A 25,536-nucleotide genomic window follows, 5' to 3' on the forward strand; every position below is an offset into this window, starting at 1 on the left:
GTCACTCAGTTGTGTCTGACTCTTTGTGACCCCATGGACTGTAGCACGCCAGGCTTCCCTGTCCTTCACCATCTCTTGGAATTTGCTCAAACTCATGTCCATCGAGTCGGTGATGCCATCCAAGCATCTCATCCTCTGTCACCCTCTTCTCCTCTTGCCCTCAATCTTTCCCAGCATCAGGATCTTTTCTAAGGAGTCAGCCCTTAGTATCAGGTGGCCAAAGTATTGGAGCTTCAGCTTCAGCATCAGTCCTTCCAATGAATAGATTTCCTTTAGCACTGACTGATTTGATCTTGCAGTTCAAGGAACTCTCAAGAGTCTTCTCCAGTACCACAGTTTGAAAGCATCAGTTTTTCGGTGCTCAGCCTTCTTTATGGTCCAACACGTACATCCGTACATGACTACTGGAAAAACCATAGCTTTGACTAGATGGACCTTTGTCTTCAGAGTGACATCTCTGCTTTTTAATACACTTGTCTAGGTTTGTCATAGCTTTTCTTCCAAGAAGCAAGCATCTTCTAATTTCATGGCTGCAGTCACCATCCACAGTGATTTTAGAGCCCAAGAAAATAAAATCTGTCACTGTTTCCATTGAGAGGATTGAAGCCCATGTCTATAAATAGTTTGCAAGGACTTAAAATCAGAACAGGGCTTTAAGAAGTGTTACTTTTTAAAGATCAACTTCAAAATTGCTGATTGGGGGGACATTTGCTTCCAAAGGGCTTCCCTGGTGGCTCAGATGGTAAAGTGTCTGCCTGCAATGCTGGAGACCTGGGTTCGATCCCTGTGTTGGGAAGATCTACTGGAGAAGGGAAAGGCAACCCACTCCAGTATTCTTGCCTGGAAAATCCCATGGACAGAGGAACCTGGTAGGCTACAGTCCATGGGGTCTCAAAGAATCAGACACGACTGAGTGACTTTACTTACTTACTTACTTACTTACTTACTTTTTGCTTCCAAAACATTCTAGTTTGACAAGGAAGAGGTGGGCTTCCTTGTTTCTCTTCTGCATGGTTAAAATAGCCTTTCTCCACATAGATCTGCAGTTGCAGTGTGTTGAACACCAAGTCCTGATGGGGGGAGGGATTGCCGTCTTCCCTTGTTACCTGAAACTCACCCTCCCTCCGTTGAAAGTGTTAGTTGCTCAGTCATGTCCAACTCTTTGCGACCCGGTGGACTGTAGCCCACCATGGTTCCTCTGTCCATGGAATTCTCCAGGCAAGAATATTGGAGTGGATTGCCATTTCCTTCTCCTGCGAATCTTCCAGACCCAGGGAATCGAACCCAGGTCTCCTGCATGGTAGGCCGATTCTTTACCCTCTGAGCCACAACGGAAGCACAGATGATGGTAGACAAAAGACAGAGGCCTGCGGCGTTGTTTCTTGAGAAGGAAGCAGTTTCCCTGGGCTCATCTGCCCTGCCATCGGTCCAGTGCCCCCAGCTCTCCAGATGCCCTTTCCTGTGGACTTTTCCCCAACAGGCTGGGCTAACTCCCAGACACGAATGCCAGGCCGGGGCTCTGCCGTTTTGCCTCCTGGCTGAGGATCTGTTTGCTTTTGCAATTAAGAAAACGACTTCAGTTGTTAATTTTCACTTGGAATAGATATAGGAGGCGTTAGGTTTTGGGGGCACAAAAAAAAAATCAGTTTGCCTATACAGTTTGGCATGAAAATCACACTAATTGAGCCTGTTAAAAAGTATCCTAAATTCCCTAACTGTCTGTTCTGGGCCGTGCAGATTTAGAAGAGGAATGATGATGCTAATGACAATAATAGCTGCCTTTATTGGTGCCCAGGAGACTCCAGTGTGTATCACCCAGAGATCCTCCGAGGCATAGGGATTCTCATCCCTGGCTTTTAAATGGAGAAAATGAGGCTTGGGGAGAACAAATGGTTTGCCCGAGGCCACTGGATTAGTAAGGAGTGGGACCCAAGTTCATACCGGCTCTCCCGGCCCCACACCCATCCTCCTGGACCATGTTGCCTCCGAGAGAGGCATGTTGCTCAAAACGGAAACTTTAAGGTGTCTGACAAACAGGAAGAATTGTATATACATTTTTTCAAACGTACAGATTATTCAAAACCAGGAAGTTTCAGATTGATTTAAATTTTGCCTTTTAAGTCAAACCTCACGTCCAAGAGGCTTTGGGAAGACTTTGCTGCCCATGACCAGAGTGCTTCGTGTTCTGATCCCCTCCCACCCCCCTCCCCTCCCCTCTTCCTTCTTTCTCCCCCACCCCTCCCCCTCCCACCTCACCTTTTCTCTTCTACTCCTGTTGCGTGCCGCCACTCTCCTTGGGTGATCTCTTAGTCATGAGACACTGTGAGCTTCTTTTCCTTTTTTCAATTTTTATTTTCAGTACATTAAATTTACTCATACAAGTATTCCAAAAATATACAATTTTTCCTTTTTTAACAAAGTATAATAAAACATAACCCCCCCAAAAAAAACACCAGAATACTTGACATCTACAATTTCAAATCAAACAAGTGGAATATTTGTAATATATGTAAATATATAAATATTTACAAAACTGTGTCTTGTAAATATATAAAGTTACATACAATTTTGTAGAATTGCTGTAAAAGAATGGCTCAAAATTGGGAGAAATTTCCTCCATTCCTAAGAAGAAAATATGTCCCTTAGGAAGCTATGAAGATACTTGAGTACTCAAGGTCTTCCATTTCAGAGGGTCATCAACTGATTGTGCCTGGAGCCATGGGATTCAGGCCCTTAGTGTTTCATGCATGGAGTGTTTACTGTGGGCCTGGAACTCCGCCATGTCCTGTGGGACCCTCAGCTGAAGGAAGACGGGTGTCTAACTCCAGACACTGGCTGTGTGGATGGTTAGGGAGATCCTGGCCCTCCCGCCTGCTTCCTTGGGAGCAAGAAAAGATCTATGAGGAGCGTCTCCCAGCTGTCACTCCTAATGGCAGGTGGACATGGTGGGTTTAGGCTGAGGTCTAGTGGTGCACGTGCAGATGCTCCACCCATGTTTCTCTTTACCAGCACCCCGAGCTCATGGTAGTCAGCCTCCCACCCTCCTGGGGTTGAGTTTATAGCTCCCACCTGTCAGGAGGGGTGTCCATCCATGCCTGGCATCAGTCATAAGATGGTGTGTGTGTGGGAACCAAGGTCACGGGAGGGCTGCCTGTCCAGCTCCGAGGCAGGATCTCTGCCCTTGGCCATGCAAGGCAGGTTCGATCGCCAGGCCCCAAAGCACGTGAGGCCACCGGGCTTCCTGCAGAGGACTCTGGAGGAGTTCATGGGAGTGTGCAGGCGGGTCTTAGAGTGGAGAGCCGGCTCCCATCCGGTTGCTGCAGCTGTTTCTCTCTGGCTGTGTTGTCTCCAGCCTTCCGCTGGGCCAGCTGCCAACAGAGGAGAGTCCTGACCAGCCCTTTGACCACATCATTCTTCTCGGGGAAGCACTGTTTTTAGAGGCTGCCCATGGCCTCTCACATCAAACAGTGTTCTGACTCTCGCCACTTCAGAGCAGCTACTCATTTTATTCAGCCTGGCGGGTTATAGTCCCTGGGGTCGCAAAGAGTTGGGCACAACTGAGCAACTAAACAGCAGCAAGTCCTGCCCAGAATGTTGGGAACACCGTCCATAATTCAGTCAGTTCAGTTCAGTCGCTCAGTCATGTCCAACTCTTTGTGACCCCATGAACCGCAGCACCCCAGGCCTCCCTGTCCATCACCAACTCCCGGAGTTTACTCAAACTCATGTCCATCGAATTGGTGATGCCATCCAGCCATCTCATCCTCTGTCGTCCCCTTCTCCTGCTGCCCTCAATCCCTCCCAGCATCCGGGTCTTTTCCAATGAGTCAACTCTTCGCATGAGGTGGCCAAAGTATTGGAGTTTCAGCTTCAGCATCAGTCCTTCCAAACACTATTTAGGACTGATTTCCTTCAGGATGGACTTGTTGGATCTCCTTGCAGTCCAAGGGACTCTCAAAAGAGTCTTCTCCAACACCATGGTTCAAAAGCATCAATTCTTCTGCACTCAGCTCTCTTTATATTCCAACTCTGACATCCATACATGACTACTGGAAAAACCATAGCCTTGACTAGACAGACCTTTGTTGACAAAGTAATGTCTCTTCTTTTTAATATGCTGTCTAGGTTGGTCATAACTTTCCTTCCAAGGAGTAAGCATCTTTTAATTTCATGGCTGCAATCACAATCTGCAGTGATTTTGGAGCCCCCCAAAATAAAGTCAGCCACTGTTTCCACTGTTTCCTCATCTATTTGCCATGAAGTGATGGGACTTCACTTCACTTCATGTCCATCATTACGCACTGATTTTCTCTGGATCCCTGGGATGGAGTCAACCACATTAGCTGTTTGCCCCCTGGATCCCTCCCACGTTTCTCCAGGGACAGGAACACTTTTCCTGCAGACGAGATAAAAATTCTATTCTTGCCTGGAGAACTCCATGGAGAGAGGAACCAGGCAGGCTTTACCGTCCATGGAGTCACAGAGAGTCGGACATGATCGAGCAACTAACACTTTTCACTCTCATCTCCTTGGTGGAAAGCCAGTTGTCAGAAAGGGGACAGAGTACTTCCAGTTTATTGCCTCTTCCTTTTTCTTCCCTCCACCCTCGAACTGTTGTTTTTTTTTTAATAATTAATTTATTTTGGCTGCACTAGGTCTTCCTTGCTGTGGGCAGGCTTTCTGTAGCTGCGACAGTGGGGGCTACTCTTTGTTGTGGAGCACGGTCCTAGGTGCACGGCCTTCAGTAGTTGCAGCCCCTGGGCTCAATAGTTGTAGCACACGCGCTTAGTTGCTCTGAAGCATGTGGGATCTTCCTGGATCAGGGATTGAACCCATGTTTCCCAGCATTGGCATGTGGATTCTCTTCCATTGTCCCACCAGGGAAGTCCCCCCCCCCCAATTATTTCTTCATGACCTTTACACGGAGTAAGGACATGTGTTTACCCTTTAGGCCCTCATGGAATTTTCTAGAAAGAGGGTAGTGACCCTGAAGGTGGGGATTCAGGTGGTGGGTGCATGACCTGTTCTGGTGGGTGGGTCATCATCCGTTTTTCAGGTGGGGCTGGGGGGGGCAGTCCTTCAAAGGCCGTGGGGAGTAGGAGTGACTTTAGTGGCAGGTGGGGGTGGGTGGTGCTCCTTACGTGTCCCTCCACCCCAGCCTTGGAAAGGTCATTGGCCGGAAGAAAAAGGCACTGAAAGGAAATTTAACAAAATGCTCCTCCGCAAATTTTCTAAATGGAGTTAAGTGTGCAAAGAGTAGGTGGGAGTAGGTTCCGGTCTGAAGACCTGCTGACCTTTGTAGCGACATTTGAACCTTACACCTCTGGCTGTGAGGTGGGAGGTGGGCCCAGGCCAGGACTCAGCAGAATTACCAACGTCCTCCAATGCCACACACGGGCGTCGGGGCAGATGAAATTTCTCAGAACATGTCAGAGGCACCGATGCTGTTCTTTGAGAAGGACCATCGTCATAGGTGCTCAGAAATGTTGCATTTCGAAAGGCAGACCTACGAATCTGGGTTATCCAAGTGCTTGGGTCTTCACTGGAAATGAAAGACACTCTGATCTCTCAAACTGCCTAATTTGATTTTATCAGAAATTTATACATACAAAAATTTCCCCGTAGGCTGAGAACTCTGCTGAGAAAACTTAGCCCAGAGTGTAATTAGCCTGAGAGAATTATCAGCATCGGAAAATAAAACTGCATATGATAAAACGTCCTAATTATGGCAACGGTGTCAGTTATTCACCCCTAATGCCTGTGTGTTTATCCCATCATCTCATCTGGTAATGATCGTGACCAGGGCGATACTCCCTCGGTGTTGCCCAATAATGGGTGGTGGAGATGGTGTATCTTTGCCTTTATTTTTGCTGGCACATCCTGGCATTGAAGCACATTAAAGTAATAAAATCAGGCAGCAAGGCATCCTAGTCACTCCCACCATGTTCCCATAAGCCCCTCATTTACAACAGACTGAGACAGGAAAAAAAAAAATTTTTTTTAGAGCAATTTAAGATGAGGCAACACTGGATATGTAAATCCTCTTTTATGGGCAGTCATGGCAGCTGGCTGATTTTTCTTCTAAAATGCCTGACCGCCTTCAGAGCAGCGCCCGAGCTGGGTCGGAACAATTATGTTTGATGGTCACATGGGTGGGAAATGTACGAAGGCAGCTTTCATCACTACCTTCTGGGCTGTGGGCGTTGTGCCTTGCAGACCATCATTCCACTTTCCAGGTCTTGTGTTAAGCCCCAGTTCTAGTTCTGGGAAGGAGCCTGTTAAGAAGGTGAAGTTTTTAACCTGGCTGGATGACACAAGCCGTTTTTAGGTTTTAAAAGATGAGTTGCTCCTCCCTCCCTTTTTGTTTCTCTTTAAGAAGGAGCTGCCAGGGTTCAGGAAAAGCTGAGAGCAATTTCAAGGGAAAACACTGGCTTGAGTTTGAGACCATGAAAGAGACAGAACAGAGAAGCAGAGAGACCTGTGCAGGGTAGCCGTTCTCCAGACGCCAAGGTAGAAAGCGGTGGGTCCCAGCCATGGGGCTTTTGGTCAAAGTGCATTTCACCAAGATGCTCCGGCTCCTCGGGGCTCTTGCCCTGTTCAACATAGAGTTATAAGAGGATTCCCGAGGTTAGAGACACAAGAGAGAAGGAAAAACACAATGGCCTGACTCTGCAGAATGTATCTCAGGCTTGACTGAGCTTAGTGTAACCACTATAAAAATAAGAGGTTTAGAAGCTGTGGAACAAGTCAGGACTGGCCAAAATACGTGCCTTTGTGTCCCTGAACTTTCATCTCCTCCTTCGCCCCCTTTTCTGGCGAGACTCTGCCCAAACCTGCAGTGGTTAAGACAGCACCATGATTTAGGAGGGATTCCCAGCAACAAGCTGCTCAGAGTTTTATGTAACTGAGCTCTGCGCTGATGTTTGTTCCAGGACATAGCCAAGAGGAGACTAGGCAGCCTTCAAAATGGCCATGAGTCTATGGGTCCCTCAGGCAGGGTATGGCCTCAGGCAGCCAGAGGGCCATCTGCAGGGGTCCTAACTGTCACACCCCTAATCTGTCACAGACACCAAGCTGTTCAGTCGCTCAGTCATGTCCGACTCTTTGCCACTCCAAGGACTGCAGCATGCCAGGCTTCCCTGTCCTTCATCATCTCCCAGAGTCTGCTCAAACTCAAGTCCAGGGAGTCAGTGATGCCATCCAACCATCTCGTACTCTGTCGTCCTCTTCTCCTCCCACCTTCAATCTTTCCCGGCATCAGGGTCTTTCCCAATGAATCAGTTCTTTGCATCAGGTGACCAAAGTATTGCAGCTTCAGCTTCAGTATCAGTCCTTCTAGTGACTATTCAGGGTTGATTTCCTTTAGGATGGATTGATTGGATCTCCTTGCTGTCCAAGGGACTCTCAAGCATCTTCTCTAGCACTACAGTTTGAAAGCATCAGTTCGGTGCTCAGCCTTCTTTATGGTCCAACTCTCACATCCGTGCATGACTATTGGAAACACCAGGTGGACCTGCTCATAAATGCTAGAGGGGGGAAGAGAGAACTGGAGGAGTTGGAGGGGGTGAAGCCAGTGCCCTGAGCTTAGGGGACTCTGAAGTCACTTATCTGAGTCTATTGGTGCCTCCTCCTGTATATTAAGTTCACTCATTATCTTGACACTTTTGCAACTGGATTTATCAGCTAGAAGTTCTTTTTTCTTTTTTCAGCTAGAAGTTCTTGCAAGAACCTTCTTATCAACAGATCGTTCACTGGGGTGTGGTTCAAACCATTCTGTCTTATGCATTGACCATAACACTGGGCCAGTCTTATTTCTTGTCCAAGGTGGGGCTGAAGCCCTGGACTGCCAGCATTATAGTACCTTGGGAAACTTGTTAAAAATTCAGATTTCTGGACCTCATACAAGACCCACTGAATCTGACTCTATTTTTTAAATTAATCATTTTGCTTCTTCTTTTTTTTTTATTGGAGTAAAACATGCAGTAAAGGAAACAAACTTTAATTAAGACTGTCAAAGTGAGTATACCCACCACATAGCCACCACCCAACTCAAGCTATAGAATATCTCCACCACCCTAAGAGCTCCTCCCATCCTTTCCAGACAATACCCAGCTTCCAAAGGCAACTGTTCTTCTGATTCCCATCACACAGTTTTCCTGTGTTTGAACTTCACCTACGTTGGACTCTCCTAAAGGACTCTTTTGAGTCTGGTTTCTTTCCCTCCACATTACGTGTGTGAGATTCATCCACATTGTGGTTTGTAGTAATAGCTATTTCTTTTTCTACTATGGTATGAGTGTATGGTGTAGTGTGTGAGTGTATGGTGTAGTGTATGTGGTGTAGTGTGGAGTAGTATATGAGTATGTGTGCTAAGTTGCTTCAGTTGTGTCTGACCCTTTGTGATCCCATGGACTGTAGCCCGCCAGTCTCTTCTGTCCATGGGATTCTCCAGGCAAGAAGACTGGAGTGGGTTGCTGTGCCCTTCTCCAGGGGATCTTCCCAACCCAGGGATCGAACCCACGTCTCTTACGTCTCCTGCATTGGCAGGCAGGTTCTTTACCACTAGTGCCACCTGGGAAGCCTGTATATGAGTATACTACCATTTATGCATCCATTCTACTCTTGGTGGTGTCTGAGTTGTTTCCAGGTTTTAGCTATGATACTAAAACCGCTAAGAATATTCATTTAAGTGCTTTTTGTGCCCCTAACACTCATTTCTGTTGGGAGTAGAATTGCTATGTCATAGCATAAATGCATGTTTATTTTGGGTAAATAATTGCCAAACAGTTTTCTGAAGTAGTTGTACCAATTTGCACTCTCACCAGCAGTGGTTGGGGAGTCCACTACTCCACATTCCCATCCACACTTGATATTGTCTGAGCTTTTCATTTTAGCCATTCTTGTAGGTGTGTAGTCGAATCTGTTTGTGGTTGTAACTTGCATTGCCCTGTTGGCTAATGATGTTAAGAACCTTTTCATGTGCTTGTTGGTCTTTGTCTTTGTGAAGAGGCTGATCAAGTCTTTTTTAAAACTGAGTTTGGGGTCTCTTATCAAATCTTCATTTGTAAGAACAGCTTGTTATGAACAGCCTCTCCAAGTGACTTAAGAACTTCACGCCAGAGAACCACCTCTGAAGAATTTCTTAAGATGTCCAATTCTCTTGAGGCATCTTTTCTCCTTTCTTCAATTCTCAAACCAGCAGTTGACTCTCTCCCTTTCTGTTATTCAGGTTATAGATTCAGTGCTTTCCTCTCAACTCCCTTTGAACTGCAGATGGCATAAATGGACTTCCTGGGCTAAATATGGCCATTTCTGTCTTCAGAGCCCAGCTGAAAATCTCCTGGTCTTTCCGGCAGCATTTTGTTAGCAGTATAACCTTGTTGGGTGGAGAAAGATGGGAGGAGAAAGAAGAGTTTGGGAGCTGCCCCAGGAGGATGAAGTCTATGGCTCCCCTCTCTAACATCTTCCTTTCTTTTCTCCTGGAAGCCCTGGAAGGGAGGATGTCTGCTCAATGTTCTGTGCCTGCGCCCGGGCACGTGTGTGTGGAAGTGACCTGCCCGGGTCATCAGGGAGACATTGTTTCCGCCTGTCTTCCTACCTTCCATATCAACTGTGAGCGATCTGCCATCTAAGCACAAATGCTCCCAGTGGAGGGGGAGACCTAAACACTTTATAGTGTTCCAGGGTCCTAGAGCTCATAGCAACCAGCCCTCATTCCAGAGATGGAAACAGGAGAGAATGCTGGGAATCCTTTCCTGGCAGGAGAGCCTGCTGGTCTTTTTTGCAAATGATCATCCTGGCAAGAGAGGTGTGTCTCTTCTAAAGAGGATCAAGAGATGGAGGGAGGGGATGAGTATGTCTTTCCTTTTTTGCCTTTAGTAATAAAGGGGGTTCCCTCTGGCTGCTCTTTCCCTCTGAGAAGCGCTATTCAGAGGCCCCAAATGGCAGGAAGTGGTGAGGAGATGGAAGAAGGTAGAAAGCTAAGTGTGTGTGTCCTCCCCGCCCACACCTCCCACTCGGAGGCTGGGGGAAGGGACCTCACAAGGCTACTTACAGCATCGTTACTCTTAACATATATTCACCATGATTTTGTGTGCATGCAGAGCAGAGTCTGGCTTTTGTAATTGTGAGTCTGGCTCTGATAAAGATCTCGTCCATTTGCAGGCTGGCTGTGATGGTGAGAGTATTGGAAATTGCCCATTTTCTCAGTGTCTCTTTATGATTCTCTGGCTAAAGGGTGTTCTATTTAATGTGACAACAGTGGACTTGAAAAGGTAAGACCAGGTTTCTGCAGTATTGAAATAACTGTCCCCAGTTCCCTGTGCACACAGGCACACAGAGAGATACTCAGACAGACACACAGGCACAGGCATACACATGGAGATGGAGACATGCATACACACAGACACAGCAAATACACAGAGCCAAACACAGACACACACACAGACACACAGAGACAGACACACACAGAGGTGCACAGAGACACAGACACACAGATGGAGACACACAGACACACAGACATACAGACACAGGCCCATACATAGACACACACACACACAGATGGAGACACACAGAGACAGACACACCCAGAGACACAGACACACAGGTCGGTGCATACACACACAGAGATGGAGACCCACACACACACAGATGGAGACCCACACACACAGACATATAAACACAGGCGCATACACAGACCCAAATACCGACACAGACACACAGACACACACATAGACACACTCAGACAGAGACACACAGACAGACACACACCGAGGCACACAGAGACACAGACATACAGGCCTGTGCACACACACAGACGCACACACGGATGGGGACACACAGACAGAAACACAGGCACACGCATGCACCCTCCTAGGACCCATGGGCCCTGTCCTGGGCATGTCCACCATGGGTCAGGACCCTAGATTGGAGCGGGCGTACGTGGGCCACGAAGTCATTACAGGATGGGGTCAGAAGTAACCCGGAAGGAATAGGAGGAGGGGAACCGGGAGGAGCCCGCCCGCCCAGTGACTGGTCAGCCATGACCCTCTCTGGAGCCTGCCTGAGCCCCCCTCCTGGCTGATAACACTGGGAAGGGTTAACTTTTCAGCCCCGTCTCCAGATAAAAGGCCACCCTTTCCTTGCCAGTAGGACAGCATGTAAACTCCCAGTTGCCTTTGAAATGCTCAAGGGTGGTTTCTCTTCCACTGGTGTGTGTGTTGGGGGTGGGCGGGGGGCATGGTTAAGCCTTGGCAATAATCCCAACCCTGGCACTTCCCTTCCCCTCTGCCCAGGAAGCCTGTGGACCTGCAGAACTTGGCTCCCAGCACCAACCCACCTTTCATGACTTTTTTGACGGTGAGGTCGACAGATGTGAATAAGATCGAGGAGTTCTTAGAGGAGAAACTGGCTCCCGCAAGGTGGGCCTCGTCAAAACCAGTGTTGGCGACTCGGTTGTCACTTTTCCCCGTTCACAGACAGTTCTAAAGCTCTTGGTGCTGGGTGTTGGCTTTCTGTGGCCGTGGCGCTTACCTCCTGAGCTGTACCTTGGTGTGCCCTGAGTCTAGGTGGCTGGGATTTCTCTACTCTGCACCTGCCATTTGGCAATTAGGGTTTGATGGCAGGAAGTGGGGAGGAAGTGGGCCACGTGGGTGGCCCGTTTCTGCTGGCCCGTTGGGAGCGTGTGTTACATGCAGCATCGCAGCAGGTTGGGCCTGCAAGGGAACCCTCTAGTGCATCATCTTTATTTCAGGAGGGAGAGAACCCAGACCAGCAAGGCCAGGGGGCCCTCTGTCCCAGGATGAGGACAGTCCGTCCAGTGCTTTCCTCCTGGACAGTGTTGCTCCCAACTTTGAAGATGGAAAGATTAGGAAAACATTTAAGGAGCAGTTTTCATTTTTATATCTGCTCAGAGAAAGGCATTTCTTCCCCTCCTGCTTTGTATTCTCCCGACTCAAACATTGCTGATCTGTGATATTCCCGCTTTGAACTTTTCAAGGTACCCTAAGCTGGGGACCCAACACCCTGAATCTAACTCTGCTGGAAATGACGTGTTTGCCAAGTTCTCAGCACTTATAAAAAACACCAAGAAGGATGCAAACAAGAGTGAGTCCCTCGAATCTTCCTGTTTTCTGTTTTCTGCATGGACTTCCATTCTACCTCTGGTGTGGCTTCTTATAAGATCTGGGGAATTCTGACTCACTGCACAGTGGGGAGGGACCTGGGTATAGAAATAAAGAAAGAGTACCTCCCACTGTGAGCCTGCACATGGGTTTCAGAGATTTTCTAGAGATTGTCCAGGAAAGGACATTTTTAGGAGAAAATCATCACCACCAGTGATTCCTTGCTCTCCCGTGGAATTCAGGGTGAATGAACCTTCTATTGGTGCTTCCTTCACTATATGATTTCCATGAAGATTTTTTTTTTAATTTTTAATTTTTTAAAAAATGTTTTGGTCACATGGTGTGGCGTGTGGGATCTTAGTTCCCTGACACTGCACTGGAAATGTGGAGTCTTTTTTAGTTTATTTATTTTTAACTGGAATATAATTGCTTTACCATATTGTGTTGGTTTCTGACATACATCAACATGAATCAGCCATAGGTATACACCCATCCCCTCCCTCTTGAGCTTCCCTCCCAGCTCCCACCCCATCCCACCTGGAAAGCACAGAGTCTTAACCATTCAGTTCAGTTCAGTCACTCAGTCATGTCCGACTCTTTGTGATCCCATGGACCGCAGCACGCCAGGCCTTCCTGTCCATCACCGACTCCTGGAGTTTACCCAAACTCATGTCCATTGAGTCAGTGACGCCCACCATGAAAGTTTCTCCACATACATTCTTGAATAAATGAATGAGTTATAGAAGCAGCAGTGTTGTGTAGAGAGAAGAATTATTTTCCAAGAAGAAGGAATTTTTTATTTAGATCTCATAAACCCACCTGTCTCCTTCCTGACTCTCTAACACTCACTGGCCATGTCTCAGGAGGGAAGGGACAAACTCCTTTTTATTTTTTTTTGATATCTAGAGAGAGGAGGGCAGGAGCAGAAAGGGATGACAGAGGATGAGATGGGTGGATGGCATCACTAGCTTGATGGACATGAGCTTGAGCAAGCTCTGGGAGTCGGTGAAGGACAGGGAAGCCTGGCGTGCTGCAGTGCATGGGATCGTAAAGAGTCAGACACGACTGGGTGACTGAACAACAACGAAGACAGAGGAGACACGGACTTCCATAGCTCATCTTGGTTGTTTTCTGCCTTCCTATGTTAGTTTATGAAAGGAACCTATTGAAGGCCCTGAAGAAGCTGGATAGTTATCTGAGCAGCCCCCTGCCTGATGAGATAGATGCCTACAGCTCCGAGGAAGCTGCTATTTCTGGAAGGAAGTTCCTGGATGGCGATGAGCTCACACTGGCTGACTGCAACCTCTTACCCAAGCTCCACGTTATTAAGGTTTGTCCTTCCTCGTACCTCGGGTGCTGAATACGTGAATGGGGCTTTGTTTCATTTTGTTTTGACTTGTGTGTGTGTGTGTGTGTGTGTGTGTGTGTGTGTGTGTGTTTTGCCAAGACAATCTAAAACGGGCTCTTGAATTTAAAGTCTAGCTCGTTGCTGTTTGTGGCAGCCAAGCCCCAAGTCTGAGATCTGTGAATGCTGTTCTCAGGTGTTCCTTGGGGGTTCTCATAAAGCATCTGAGAGCTTGGCTCTCATCCCTCCATCCTCACAGCTTCTGTTTTCCAGACTTAACCCTCACAACCTAAAGACAAGCTACGTGAAAGCAACTTGAGGGAATACATTGATTATAACCGGTGTTTCACACTCCAGGCTTGGAGGTGGTGTGTGGAATCTGCGAGGATTAAAATGTGAACTCAGGAAATTCCCTGGTGGTAGTCCAGTGGTTGGGACTCAGCACTTTTGCTGGGGTGGCCTGGGTTCAATCCCTGGATGTGGAACCAAGATCCTGCAAGCTGAGCAGTGCAGTCCGAAAACAAAAACAACAACCAAAAAACTGAGCTAACCTTGAAAAAAAAAATGAACTCAGTCAATTGTTGGTGATGGGAAGAGTAAGACTAACCCTGAGACAAGGGAGGAGGTTGGCTCTTAACAGAGACCCCTTACAGCTAGTGAGCAGCTGACAGCTCGTTGACTGGACCACATGCGGCAACCTGTTTTCCCAGGTGATCTAACATAAATAAGAGTCTCTTGTCATGTATAATTAGGGTTTAAAGGTTCCCTAGATCAGTGGTTCTCCAACATTAGTAGGCATAAGAATTGTGCCTACTAATTTAGAAATGTGCTTGCTCAGGGCCTCCAGTCATCTCCGACTCTTTGCGACCCCGTGGACTATAGCCCCTCACACTCCCCTGTCCATGGGATTTTCCCAGCAAGTTTACTGGAGTGGGTTACCGTGCCCTCCTCCAGGGGATTTCCTGACCTGGGGACTGAACCCACATCTCCTGCATTGCAGCTGGATTCTTTACTGCTGAGCCACCAGGGAAGCCCTTTTAGAAATGTAAACCCCTCAATTCAGTCCCTGACTTACTAAAATCAGAACTTCTGGGGGTGACTCTGAAATTCAGAAGCAGATGACCCCACCCTTGGACTCCTTACTTATGGCTGTTCTCTGAAGTACCCCAGTCTGGCTGTCACTCACAGCTGTTAGTTGTATCATTATCACTGTTGGTATGCCCTTGGTCCTCAGTGTCCCTAGATTCCCCAAGAAGAAGTCCAATCCTTGTTCAGAGGCATCCTTATTATTCAGATCATACCAGGTCCAGAACTAGGTCCTTGGTATAAGGATAGGGACATGGGAGAGAAGACATAGGGAAATACAAATCAAGGAACTTGTGTTTTAATAATGCATTTATTTGGCATTTTAGTTCAGTTCAGTCACTCGGTTGTGTCTGACTCTTTGCAACCCCATGAACTGCAGCATGCCAGGCTTCCTGTCCTTCACCAACTCCTAGAGCTTACTCAAACTTGTGTCCATTGAGTCAATGATGCCATCCAACCATCTCATCCTCTATCATCCCCTTCTCCTCCCACCTTCAACCATTCCCAGCATCAGGGTCTTTTCCAATGAGTCAGTTCTTCGCATCAGGTGGTCAAAAGTGTTGGAGTTTCAGCTTCAGCATCAGTCCTTCTGATGAATATTCAGGACTGATTTCCTTTACAATGGACTGGTTGGATCTCCTTGCAGTCCAAGGGACTCTCAAGAGTCTTCTCCAACACCACAGCTAAAAGCATCAATTTTTTGGCGTTCAGCTTTCTTTAAGTACAACTCTCACATCCATACATGACTAATTTGGCATTTAGAAATTTACAAATTAGGTTCCCACAGTCTGTGGCACGGCTGTCCTGTAGGTGACTGGCCAGCCTGTTACTCTAGTCATTCTTTGCCTTTCTCTTCCTTCCCCACTCCATTCCCAGCCTTGTCCCATTCATCCTCTTTCTTCTCTCTTCCCTGATGTGTTCATGGGGCACCAACCTGAAAGCTAAGTCTTGAAGATGCTGCTGATCTTCCAAGTGAATGTTCTTTTTAATAACTCTGCCAGTACTCTGACGTGTAAAATTTCATGATGGCATCTCAATCCCTCAAACCTGCCACACTGGTGATTATCCAAACTGGACATTTGAGAGCCATTTTCCAACAGGTTATTTATGTTATTGTGTCTGGTTTAGTCCCTTTATTAAATATATTCTCATCATTGCTATGACTAGTGTAACATCACAGAAGCTCATGGAGTTTAGGGAAGGCAAGAGAAAGACATGTATGTACACACACACATACATACATACACAGATCAGTTGCCACTTGTTTAGCTCCTATAAAAAGACACTGTTTAAAATGTAAAATGCACTGGGAAGACCCAGAGGAATCCGGTGGAGAGGGAGGTGGGAGGGGGGATCGGGATGGGGAATACATGTAAATCCATGGCTGATTCATGTCAATGTATGACAAAAACCACTACAATGTTGTAAAGTAATTAGCCTTCAACTAATAAAAATAAATGAAAAATAAAATAAAATGTCAGTAGAGGGGATAAATTTCAGAGTAAAATAAAGCAGTCCACGGCTCCAATAGAAGACTTGACTGCAAAATCTTCAAAGCCACTTAGCACTCAAAATACCCAGCAGCTTAATAATCTTCCAGGATGGAGCATTTCTGAAAGGCAATGAGAATCAATCTACAGGAACTTATGGTAAGACAATGAGAGAAAAGAGGACTTCGTAATCTATTCCTGTCCTGAAACCCAGCAAAAACATTCTGAAAATATAAAGCATTATCTCCACCTTTAATTTCTTTTTGGCTGTATCGCATAGCACCTGGGACCTTCCCCATCCAAGGATTGAACCTGCACCCCCTGCATTGGAAGCTCAGAGTCTTAGCCACTAGACCACCAGGGAAGTCCCTCTCCACCTTTTGTAAAATTAGAAAAGGATGGACCACCAACTCAAAGACTTAGACACTAGCTTCTCTAGATCTTCAGCAAGGTTCAGATGTCTGTAAAAGTAAATAATTCAGCCTTGAAGTGCCCAACCCAAGCTTCTTTGAGAACAGAGCACCGAGTGGGCCAAGAGAGGCAGGGACCAGCCCTATGGAGATGAGATCTCTGTGGAGGCAAAGCTGAAGGTGAAACTGTTCAGAGGTGCCACCTGTGTGTTCTGCCACTGCCCCCTGACCCAAAGGAACAAGGAAGGGAGATGGAGGGGAGGAGAGAAGGAAAGTGGCATTCTGCTTTGTGACTGCTGAGCAGAGAAAAGAAATAAGCTTGGAATCACTCAGAAGAGAGACTGTAGATGACCTCAGCATCACTTTTAGCCATGGCGACCTCCTCCTAATCCGTGAGCCTCAGAGTGGAGGAGGCACTAACCCTGACTTTGATCTTGACCCTCATGTGCCCCTGGGCAGAGTATAGAGCAGGGGTTGATGAGCAGGTGGAAAAAGTTAGAGTGTTAGTTGCTCAGTTGTGTCTGACTCTGCGACCCATGAACTGTAGCCCGCCATGCTCCTCTGTCCATGGAATTCTCCAGGCAAGAATACTGGAGTGGGCTGTCATTTCCTTCTCCAAGGGCTCTTCCTGACCAGGGGTTGAACCTGGGTCTTCTGCACGGCAGGAAGATTCTTTACCATTTGAGCCACCACGGAAGCCCCTTGATGAGTGGGTGTTTGAGGATAAATACCCAATTGGTCTGCCTGCTGTCTGGCCTTACTCCCATTGCTCTCCACCTTGTTTTTAAGCAAATAGTAGGCCCAACGGGTCTGGCCACTAAAGGATGGTTAGTAACCAAAAGGAATCCAAGTGGGACCTCTGTGTGGATAGAGATGATCACAAAGAAGAGCGGGAAGGGTTAAACAGAACAAAAGAGTAAAAGGCAGATGAGAAACACCTATCTGGTTAAGATTGGCCCAGTAAACCAAAAAACTTTTCAGATAGATACTTCCACAACCTCAAAGAAATGAAAGAGAACATGAACCCTTCCCTGAGGCTTAGTAGGTAAAAAACCCACCTGCAATGCAGAAGACACAGGAGATGTGGGTTTGATCCCTGAGTTGGGAAGATGTCCTGGAGTAGGAAATAGCAACCCATTCTGGTATTCTTGTGTGAAAAGTCCCATGGCCTTACTCCCAGAGGAGCCTGGTGGACTACAGTCCATGGGGTCTCAAAAGAGTTGGACATGACTGAACTACTCAGCATAGCACATGAACCTTTGGAGAAAATGCTCAAAGACAAGTCAGAAAGTGTCAGAAAATATAATCTCACAAAGAGGATGGAAATGAAACTGGCAGAACTGAAAAAAGCCTTAAAGACAAAACAATTTCAGAAATTGTTTAGAAGTTGTATTAGGAGTAGGAGGAGGTGGAAAATGACATTGCAGAAATTCATCAAGGATTTGGAATACAGCCTGAGGAAATGATCTCAAATCAAAAGGAAAAGAGGTAAAGGTGATTAGAAAGAATCCAGATGCACATAATCAGGAAGAAGAGAACATTAAAGAAAGAAAGAGGAAAAAGAAGACTCAAAGGTAAAGTGTTTTGAACTAAAGTATGATCTGAACATGTACTTTAAATAGCAATCCATGATTAGAAAAATATTGTCCTGGATAGTCAACAAGCTATGATATAACTGGTTAAGTTACTGAACTTTGACAATAAAAAAGAACCCTTTGGGTGTCCAGATGATAATGATAATAGTAACAATAATAAAAGGTAAGGCCACCTACACAAAGGAGCCATTCAGACTATCCTCATATTTCTCTAACGTGAGGTGAAAGTGTCAGTTGTTCAGTTGAGTTTAACTCTTTGCAACCCCCTGGAGCCCGCCAGGCTCCTCTGTCCATGGAATTCTCCAGGCAGGAACACTGGAGTGGTGATGACATAAATCAAAGCAAGAATTTCTATGATCCACCTCCTAGAGTAATGGAAATAAAAACAAAAGTAAACAAGTGGGACCTGATTAAACCTAAAAGCTTTTGCACAGCAAAGGAAAGTATAAGCAAGGTGAAAAGACAACCCTCAGAATGGGAGAAAATAATAACAAATGAAACAACTGACAAGGGATTAATTTCCAAAATATACAAGCAGCTCATACAACTCAATGCTAGAAAAACAAACAACCCAATCAAAAAATGGGGAAAAGACCTAAACAGACATTTCTCCAAAGAAGGCATACAGATGTCTAATAAACACATGAAAAGATGCTCAATACCATTCATTATTAGAGAAATGCAAGTCAAAACCACAATGAGATATCACCTCACACGGGTCAGAATGGCCATCATCAAAAAACTTACAGACAATAAATGCTGGAGAGGGTGTGGAGAAAAGGGAACGCTCTTGCACTGTTGGTGGGAGTGTAAATTGATCCAGCCACTATGGAAGATGGTATGGAGATTCCTTAAAAAATTTGGAATAAAACCACCATATGATCCATCAATCCCACTCCTAGACATATACCCTGAGGAAAGCAAAATTGAAAAAGGCACATGTATCCCATTGTTCATTGCAGCAGTTTACAATAGCTAGAACATGGAAGCAACCTAGATGTCTATCGACAGATTAATGGATAAATAACTTGTGGTACATATACACATTAGAATATTACTAAGCTATCTAAAGGAATGCATTTGAGTCAGTTCTGGTGAGGTAGATGAACCTATTATACAGAGTGAAGTAAGTCAGGAAGAGAGATAAATATCATATTCTAATGCATATATACAGAATCTAGAAAAATGGTACTGAAGAATTTATTTACAGGGCAGCAATGGAGAAATAGACATAGTGAATAGACTTATGGACATGGGAGAGGGGAGGAGAGGGTGAGATGTATGGAAAGAGTAACATGGAAACTTACATTATTGTATGTAAAATAGATAACCATCGGGAATTTGCTGTGTGGCTCAGGAAACTCAAAGAGGGGCTCTGTATCAACCGAGAGGGGTGGAATGGGGAGGGACATGGGAGGGAGGTTCAAAAAGGAGGGAATATATGTATACCTATGGCTGGTTCATGTTGAGGTTTGACATAAAACAACAAAATTCTGTAAGGCAATTAACCTTCAATTAAAAAAAACTACTGGAGTGGATTGCCATTCCCTTCTCTGCAGGATTCTAGGGTCACATTAAAAGCCAGAAAACAGTGTTTTAACAGTTAAAGGATTGAGGACTTCCCTGGTGGCCCAGTGGTTAAGAATCCACCTTCCAATGCAGGGGTTTGATGCCTGGTCGGGGAACTCAGAGCCCACATGCTTTGGGGCAGCTAAGCCCATGCACCGCAACTAGAGAAACCTGCGTGCTACAGCGAGGACCCAGCACAGCCAACAGTTAAAGGTTTAAATGAAAGGATGTGTGATGTAAGAATTTTATATCCAAGTAAATTGTTGCTTTTACCTAGACTTCTGGTCTTGATGGAATAAGCACTCCTGAGCCATTTTGTAAAAATAAAATTTCTATATGATGACATAATAAAAAAAGGATAATAAAATAAGAATCCAGGAAAAAGTATGTGGTATAAAAGGATTGGTGGTAGATCTGAAACCAAAACTAAGATTCAACAGCAGTGGGAGTTATAGCTACAGGACTGAATCAGATATAGTAAACTTTGATTTTCACACCATTGGAAGGAGGATAATAGATCAGAAATGAAAAGAAGTGTAAGTATACTAATTTCCTTACTTATTATCAGGAGTAAGTAGAGGTCAATCAAAGAAATAGTTGATAAATCAAGAAATAAAGAATTCCTATTATTTAAAGTTATATAGGAAACCACTGGACCCACTCCAGTATTCTTGCCTGGGAAATCCCATGAACAGAGGAGCCTGGCAGGTTATAGTCCATGCAGTCACAAAGAGTCAGACACAACTTAGCAACTAAGCAACAACCACCACTGGAAGAGTCAAAACAGACCATAAACCTTCCAAACCACCAGAGAGGGAAACACACACATACACAAATGCAAAAATATTTACAGGAAATTGGAAAACAAAGTGTTATATTAATAAGATATAACATAAAACAAGCTTACATTTATGACAGGCACATATGTAATAAATTTACTCAGAATGTTTGGGTAAAGCAAAAGCAGGAAAATGCAAACAAAAGAAAAGCAGTTTTGACATTAATCTCTAGTAAGAGTGAATTCAAGTAAAAGATAATTATTTAGACGGCTCTTTGAAAAGTTATGTGGTCCTGTCTTGGTGCATCACTAGCTCCCAGCTTTCAGAATCCGAGAAATAAGTCCTGAAGATCTTCTAATTGGTGACAGATTCCACACTCTTGTCATCCAAACATCCTAGGAGCCAATATAATGGGAAATATTGTCCTTCCAAGTATTGTTGTTCAGTTGCTCAGTCATGCCCAACTCTGGGACCCCATGGACTGCAGCACGCCAGGCTTCCCTGTCCTTCACTATCTCCTGGAGTTTGCTCAAACTCATGTTCATTGAGTAGGTGATGCCATCCAACCATCTCATCCTCTATCGTCCCCTTCTCCTCCTACTTTCAATCTTTCCCAGCATCAGGGTCTTGTCCAGTGAGTTGGCTCTTCACATCACATGGCCAAAGTTTTGGAACTTTAGCATTAGTCCTCCCAATGAATATTCAGGGTTGATTTCCTTTAGGATTGCCTGGTTGGATCTCCTTGCAGTCCAAGGGTCTCTCAAGAGTCTTCTCCAGCACCACAGTTCAAAAGCATCAGTTCTTTGGCACTCAGCCTTCTTTATGGTCCAACTCTCACATCCATACATGACCACTGGAAAAACCATAGCCTTGACTAGACAGAACTTTGTTGGCAAAGTAATGTCTCTGCTTTTTAATAAGCTGTCTAGGTTTGTCATTGCTTTCCAAGTATTTGACCTCCCAAATTCGTATCTAAGTTAGACCCAAGTCCTAACTCCTCAAATCTCAAAACTGATCTTATTTAGAAATAGAGTTTTTGCAGATGTAATTAGTTAAGATGAGCTCATGTTAATTGATTAGGAGCAGTATAATGGGTCCCTAATCCAACATGACAGATGTTCTTATAAAAGGGAATTTGGATCCAGAGACACCAACAGAGGGAAAGTGCCAGGTGGAGACTGGAACTGTGCTCTCATGAGCCAGAGACAGGGAGAAACCTGGAACAGATCCTTCCCCGGAGGCTTCAGAGGGAGCCCGGCCCTGCTGACACTGTGATCTTGGACTCTGGGCCTCCAGGAGTGTGGGAGAAGACATTTCTATTGTTTCAAGCCACCCACGGTTGTAGTGCTTTGTTAAGGCAACCCCAGGGAACTCATACCATCCGCAAGAGGATACACCCTCCTTTGTGATGAATTCCTAGTGACACCCTCCAGCCAGCGGAGACATCTCACACTGCTGTGTTTTCATGATATCTATTCTTAGCTACTCCATCCTTACATCCACTGTTTCCTTGAGAATAAGGATTTTTCAGTTCATGAATCTGCCCTCTGCACATGGTAGACCCACAGTGAAATGATCCTCTTGGGGGCAGAATGATGGCAATCCACAGGTGTAACATATCCAGGTAGTTGGGTTTTTAGGAGGTGAGGCTCAGCAAGTAGAAAAAAAGAGAGGGCACTTCAAAGTGATCCTGGTACAATCTAAGCTAAGATCCACCCTGAACCTTTGAAAGTGAAAGTTAGTCGCTTGGTCGTGTCCAAATCTATGTGATCCCATGGATTGTCTCCTCTGTTCATGGGATTCTCTAGGCGAGAATACTGGAGTGAGTTGCCACGTCCTTCTCCAGGGGATCTTCCTGACTCAGGGATCGAACCCAGGTCTCCTGAATTGCAAGCAGACACTTAACCACCTAAGCCATCTGAATCTTTAGGCACCAAATAACCCAGCAGCAGAACACAGGGAGAGAAAACTGCTAAAACACAAAGAGAAATCCACCCGATTACAGAGCAAGCTCAGGGCTTCCCAGTGGCTCAGATGGTAAAGAATCTGCCCACTAACACAGGAGATTTGGGTTCAATCCTTGGGTCAGAAAGATCTCCTGGAGAAGGAAATAGTGACCCACTCCAGTATTCCTGCCAGGGAAATCTCATGGACAGAGGAGCCTGGTGGGCTACAGTCCATGGGGTCACAAAAGAGTTGGACATGACTGAGCAGCTAGACAATAGAGCAAATTCATGGCAGCGTGTCATGAAGACTATCTGTGATGAATGGGTGGGCATGGTTGTGTAGCACCTCTGTTTTGAGTCCCACGCTCAGTGTGCTTCCCTGCAAACTCATATCACAACTTTGGCAGCTTGAACGGCTGTAGGACGACATGGGAACTTGAGAAAGAATATATTACACGCCTCAGAAGAATGGACTGTCTGATGTAACTGCTTACGTTTGTGGGTTTTCCCTTTCTGACTGTTTCCTCTTCATTTTCAGATTGTGGCCAAGAGATACAGAGATTTTGAATTTCCTTCTGAAATGACTGGCATCTGGAGGTACTTGAACAATGCGTATGCTCGGGATGAGTTCACAAACACATATCTCGCTGACCAGCAGACTGAACACGCATATTCAGATGTTACCAAAAGAATGAAGTGAAGCCGGACTGTTTTCTGTCTCCTTTCTCAGCTGTGTGAGCTAGACTATGGAAAGAACGTCTCCTTTGCCTTCCCTCCCAGTAACCATCCTTAGCAAAATAATGCCCATACTTTAGCAATGTGGATACCATAGCATGATCCACTCAATAGGAAATGATTCCTAGCCTTGTAATTTGTCAGCTCACTTCTGTATCTGAATAATACCAGTATCTGTTGTTATACACTCCAATTGTCTAGTTTATGTTCATTTATATCATTGGCATTCTGGGACCTTGTAATCCATGATATTTAGGGCATGAGTTTTGCAGTTTAAGTTTCAAAGCAAATACGGCTTGGATTCAAGCCTTATCTATTATTAACCTCCTTTATTTTTTAAAAAATGTGTTTTTCTGTGACAGTTTTCATAATCATGCATAGCCTATTTTTCTGCTCTAAATTGGTAGTTTAACTTTTTAAAAACAAAATAATGACAAAGTGATACTCATTTATTTTAATATTTGAAACAAAGTCAGAAGGTATAAAAAAGAAAGACAAAAGTCACCTAGAATTTCACTACACTTAGATTACTACTGATAATGTATTGGTGAGTATCTTCCAAATCTTCAGACTCTTTCACACATACGCATTCACACCACATAGAATTTCCTGCCTCTGTGGTATTCTGTTAGTTTATTTTCAAGGACTGGTGAAGGGACCACTCCCCCACACCACCTCCCTTGGTAATACCTTGTTGGTCAGCCCTAGGGAACCTAAAACAGAAAAGTTTGGCACCACAGAGCTCAAGAGGATGCTTGTAGCCAAGTTTCAGAGGGATTGAGAACCTCAAGGTCCACAGAGACGCATGGACCTGCGAAGACCAGCAGGACCGGAAGCTGTGGGAGGACCCCAGCACGACCGGAAGCTGTGTTCCTGCCCCCGTGACACCTCTGCCCCTGGGTCCAGGGAAGGCACGGAGGCGATGCCTCTCTGTGTTTCTCCTTCTGGCTTCCTTTTGGGGGCCTTCTTTTGCTCCCTCCCTCTTAGACACCATGCCTGCAGGAGGACTCTTAACATCACCTGTGTCACATTATCTCCCTTCCCCCTGTTGCAACGTGGACCAAGCATATCTCGATCCTTCAGATGGCATCACACCGCACGTCTTCAGCCATGATGCCATGTTGGGCTAGCCTGGATCCTGCTGTTTCTCTGCTCTGTCTAGCGTCATTTCGAGGTCGGGCAGGGAAAATCCAGGGAGATTAAATTCTTGGTGACTCCTCTTGGGCAGTTCCGGTAAATAGGCAAGCTGGGGAGGAAGTGGAAAGTACTGAGTCAAAAGAGTGTTCTGGTTCATCTGTGACGTCCCCTCCCCCACCCCTGAGCCAGCCTTACAGTGGCGGCTGGGGGGCGGGGGGAGGGTGGCTGGGTTCCTACTCAAGGCTTGGAGGACAAAATGGAAGACTCCTTCCACGCTCATCTAGATTCCCAGGGTTCCAGCGTCATCAGCCAGGCGGTGTCCTTTTGACATTGGCACACACCTTCCAGAAAACTCGCTTGTGGAATGGGAGGCAGCTTGTGATTGATGTTAAAAACTCGTTAGGAAAAAAGTATACACCTGCTCATCGGGCTATTCATTTGGAAAAAAAGGAAGATGCATTAACATTCTGAGATTGCTGGGATTTAGGAAAAGATGTCTACTGAGAGGAACAAAGCCCTTCAAAGGGTGGCCACTTTCTCTTTCCTCTTATTGGATGCTATGGTTTAACCAGAGGCAGCCAAACCCCAGTCCTCCACTTGCTTAGCCATTTATTTTAGGAAGTTGTATCTGGCATGTGTCGCAGTGATTCCTGTTTCACATCTGTTTAAGGGTGAGGTTCTGAAGATGAGTTTTACCATGTTATATTTAAACTTAGTAAATGAATTGACTACCTAAGTTACTAGTGTCAAGTTTGCATTTTTAGAGGTTAAAGCGATCTACCTAAACAGTTTGTGCCTTACAAATTAAACAAGTTATGAAAATATTTATCTGGAACCAATACCTTTAATTTTGCTTTATTTTACTTTGTATCCTCCACTGAGATGGGGTGTGTGTGTGTGTGTGTGTGTATTGCTTCACTGGATCTTTTGCCTAATGGGAAAAGATGGGGAGTAACTCACAGGATGTGATTTGCCCTAGGACATACACCATGACAAAATGACCCTGACACACATCATCCTAGGGATGACCCTACATTACACGTCTCTTTAAAATAAAAAGGTATGATGGGATTTCCCTGGTGGTCCAGTGGTTAAAAATCTGCCTTCCAACAGAGGGGACACGGGTTAGATCCCTGGTTGGGAAGCTAAGATCCCACAAGTTGCCAGGCAACTAGACCCATGCACCACGACTGCTGAGCCTGAGTGCCACAACGGGAGAAGCCCATGCACCTCAACAAAGACAGCACAGCCAAAGTAATAATAATCAGATGGAATAGGAGTTAATACTTAAAGAACTTTAGAAGAGGGACTCCCACTGAGAA

General features: G+C 45.6%; 1 protein-coding gene across 1 annotated transcript; it reads left to right on the forward strand.

The window, feature by feature from the left end:
* Positions 1 to 10,166: 10,166 nt before the first annotated feature.
* LOC110134868 (chloride intracellular channel protein 6-like) lies at positions 10,167 to 23,049 on the forward strand. The gene is made up of 5 exons (XM_070465907.1): positions 10,167 to 10,274; positions 11,295 to 11,420; positions 11,999 to 12,105; positions 13,271 to 13,452; positions 22,881 to 23,049. The coding sequence occupies exons 1-5, from the start codon at positions 10,219 to 10,221 to the stop codon at positions 23,040 to 23,042; spliced, it is 633 nt and encodes a 210-aa protein (XP_070322008.1). The 5' UTR covers positions 10,167 to 10,218; the 3' UTR covers positions 23,043 to 23,049.
* Positions 23,050 to 25,536: the final 2,487 nt, after the last annotated feature.

This window comes from Odocoileus virginianus, chromosome 4 (genome assembly GCF_023699985.2).
Source record: "Odocoileus virginianus isolate 20LAN1187 ecotype Illinois chromosome 4, Ovbor_1.2, whole genome shotgun sequence".
Lineage (NCBI taxonomy): Eukaryota > Metazoa > Chordata > Mammalia > Artiodactyla > Cervidae > Odocoileus > Odocoileus virginianus.

Bases quoted from the DNA above. Each gene is read 5' to 3' on its own strand.
- LOC110134868 (XM_070465907.1), top strand. From the start codon at position 10,219: ATGATTCTCTGGCTAAAGGGTGTTCTATTTAATGTGACAACAGTGGAC. The intron at 12,106-13,270 runs GTGAGTCCCTCG...TTCCTATGTTAG, and splicing joins CAAGAAGGATGCAAACAAGA to TTTATGAAAGGAACCTATTG. The intron at 13,453-22,880 runs GTTTGTCCTTCC...CTTCATTTTCAG, and splicing joins CCAAGCTCCACGTTATTAAG to ATTGTGGCCAAGAGATACAG.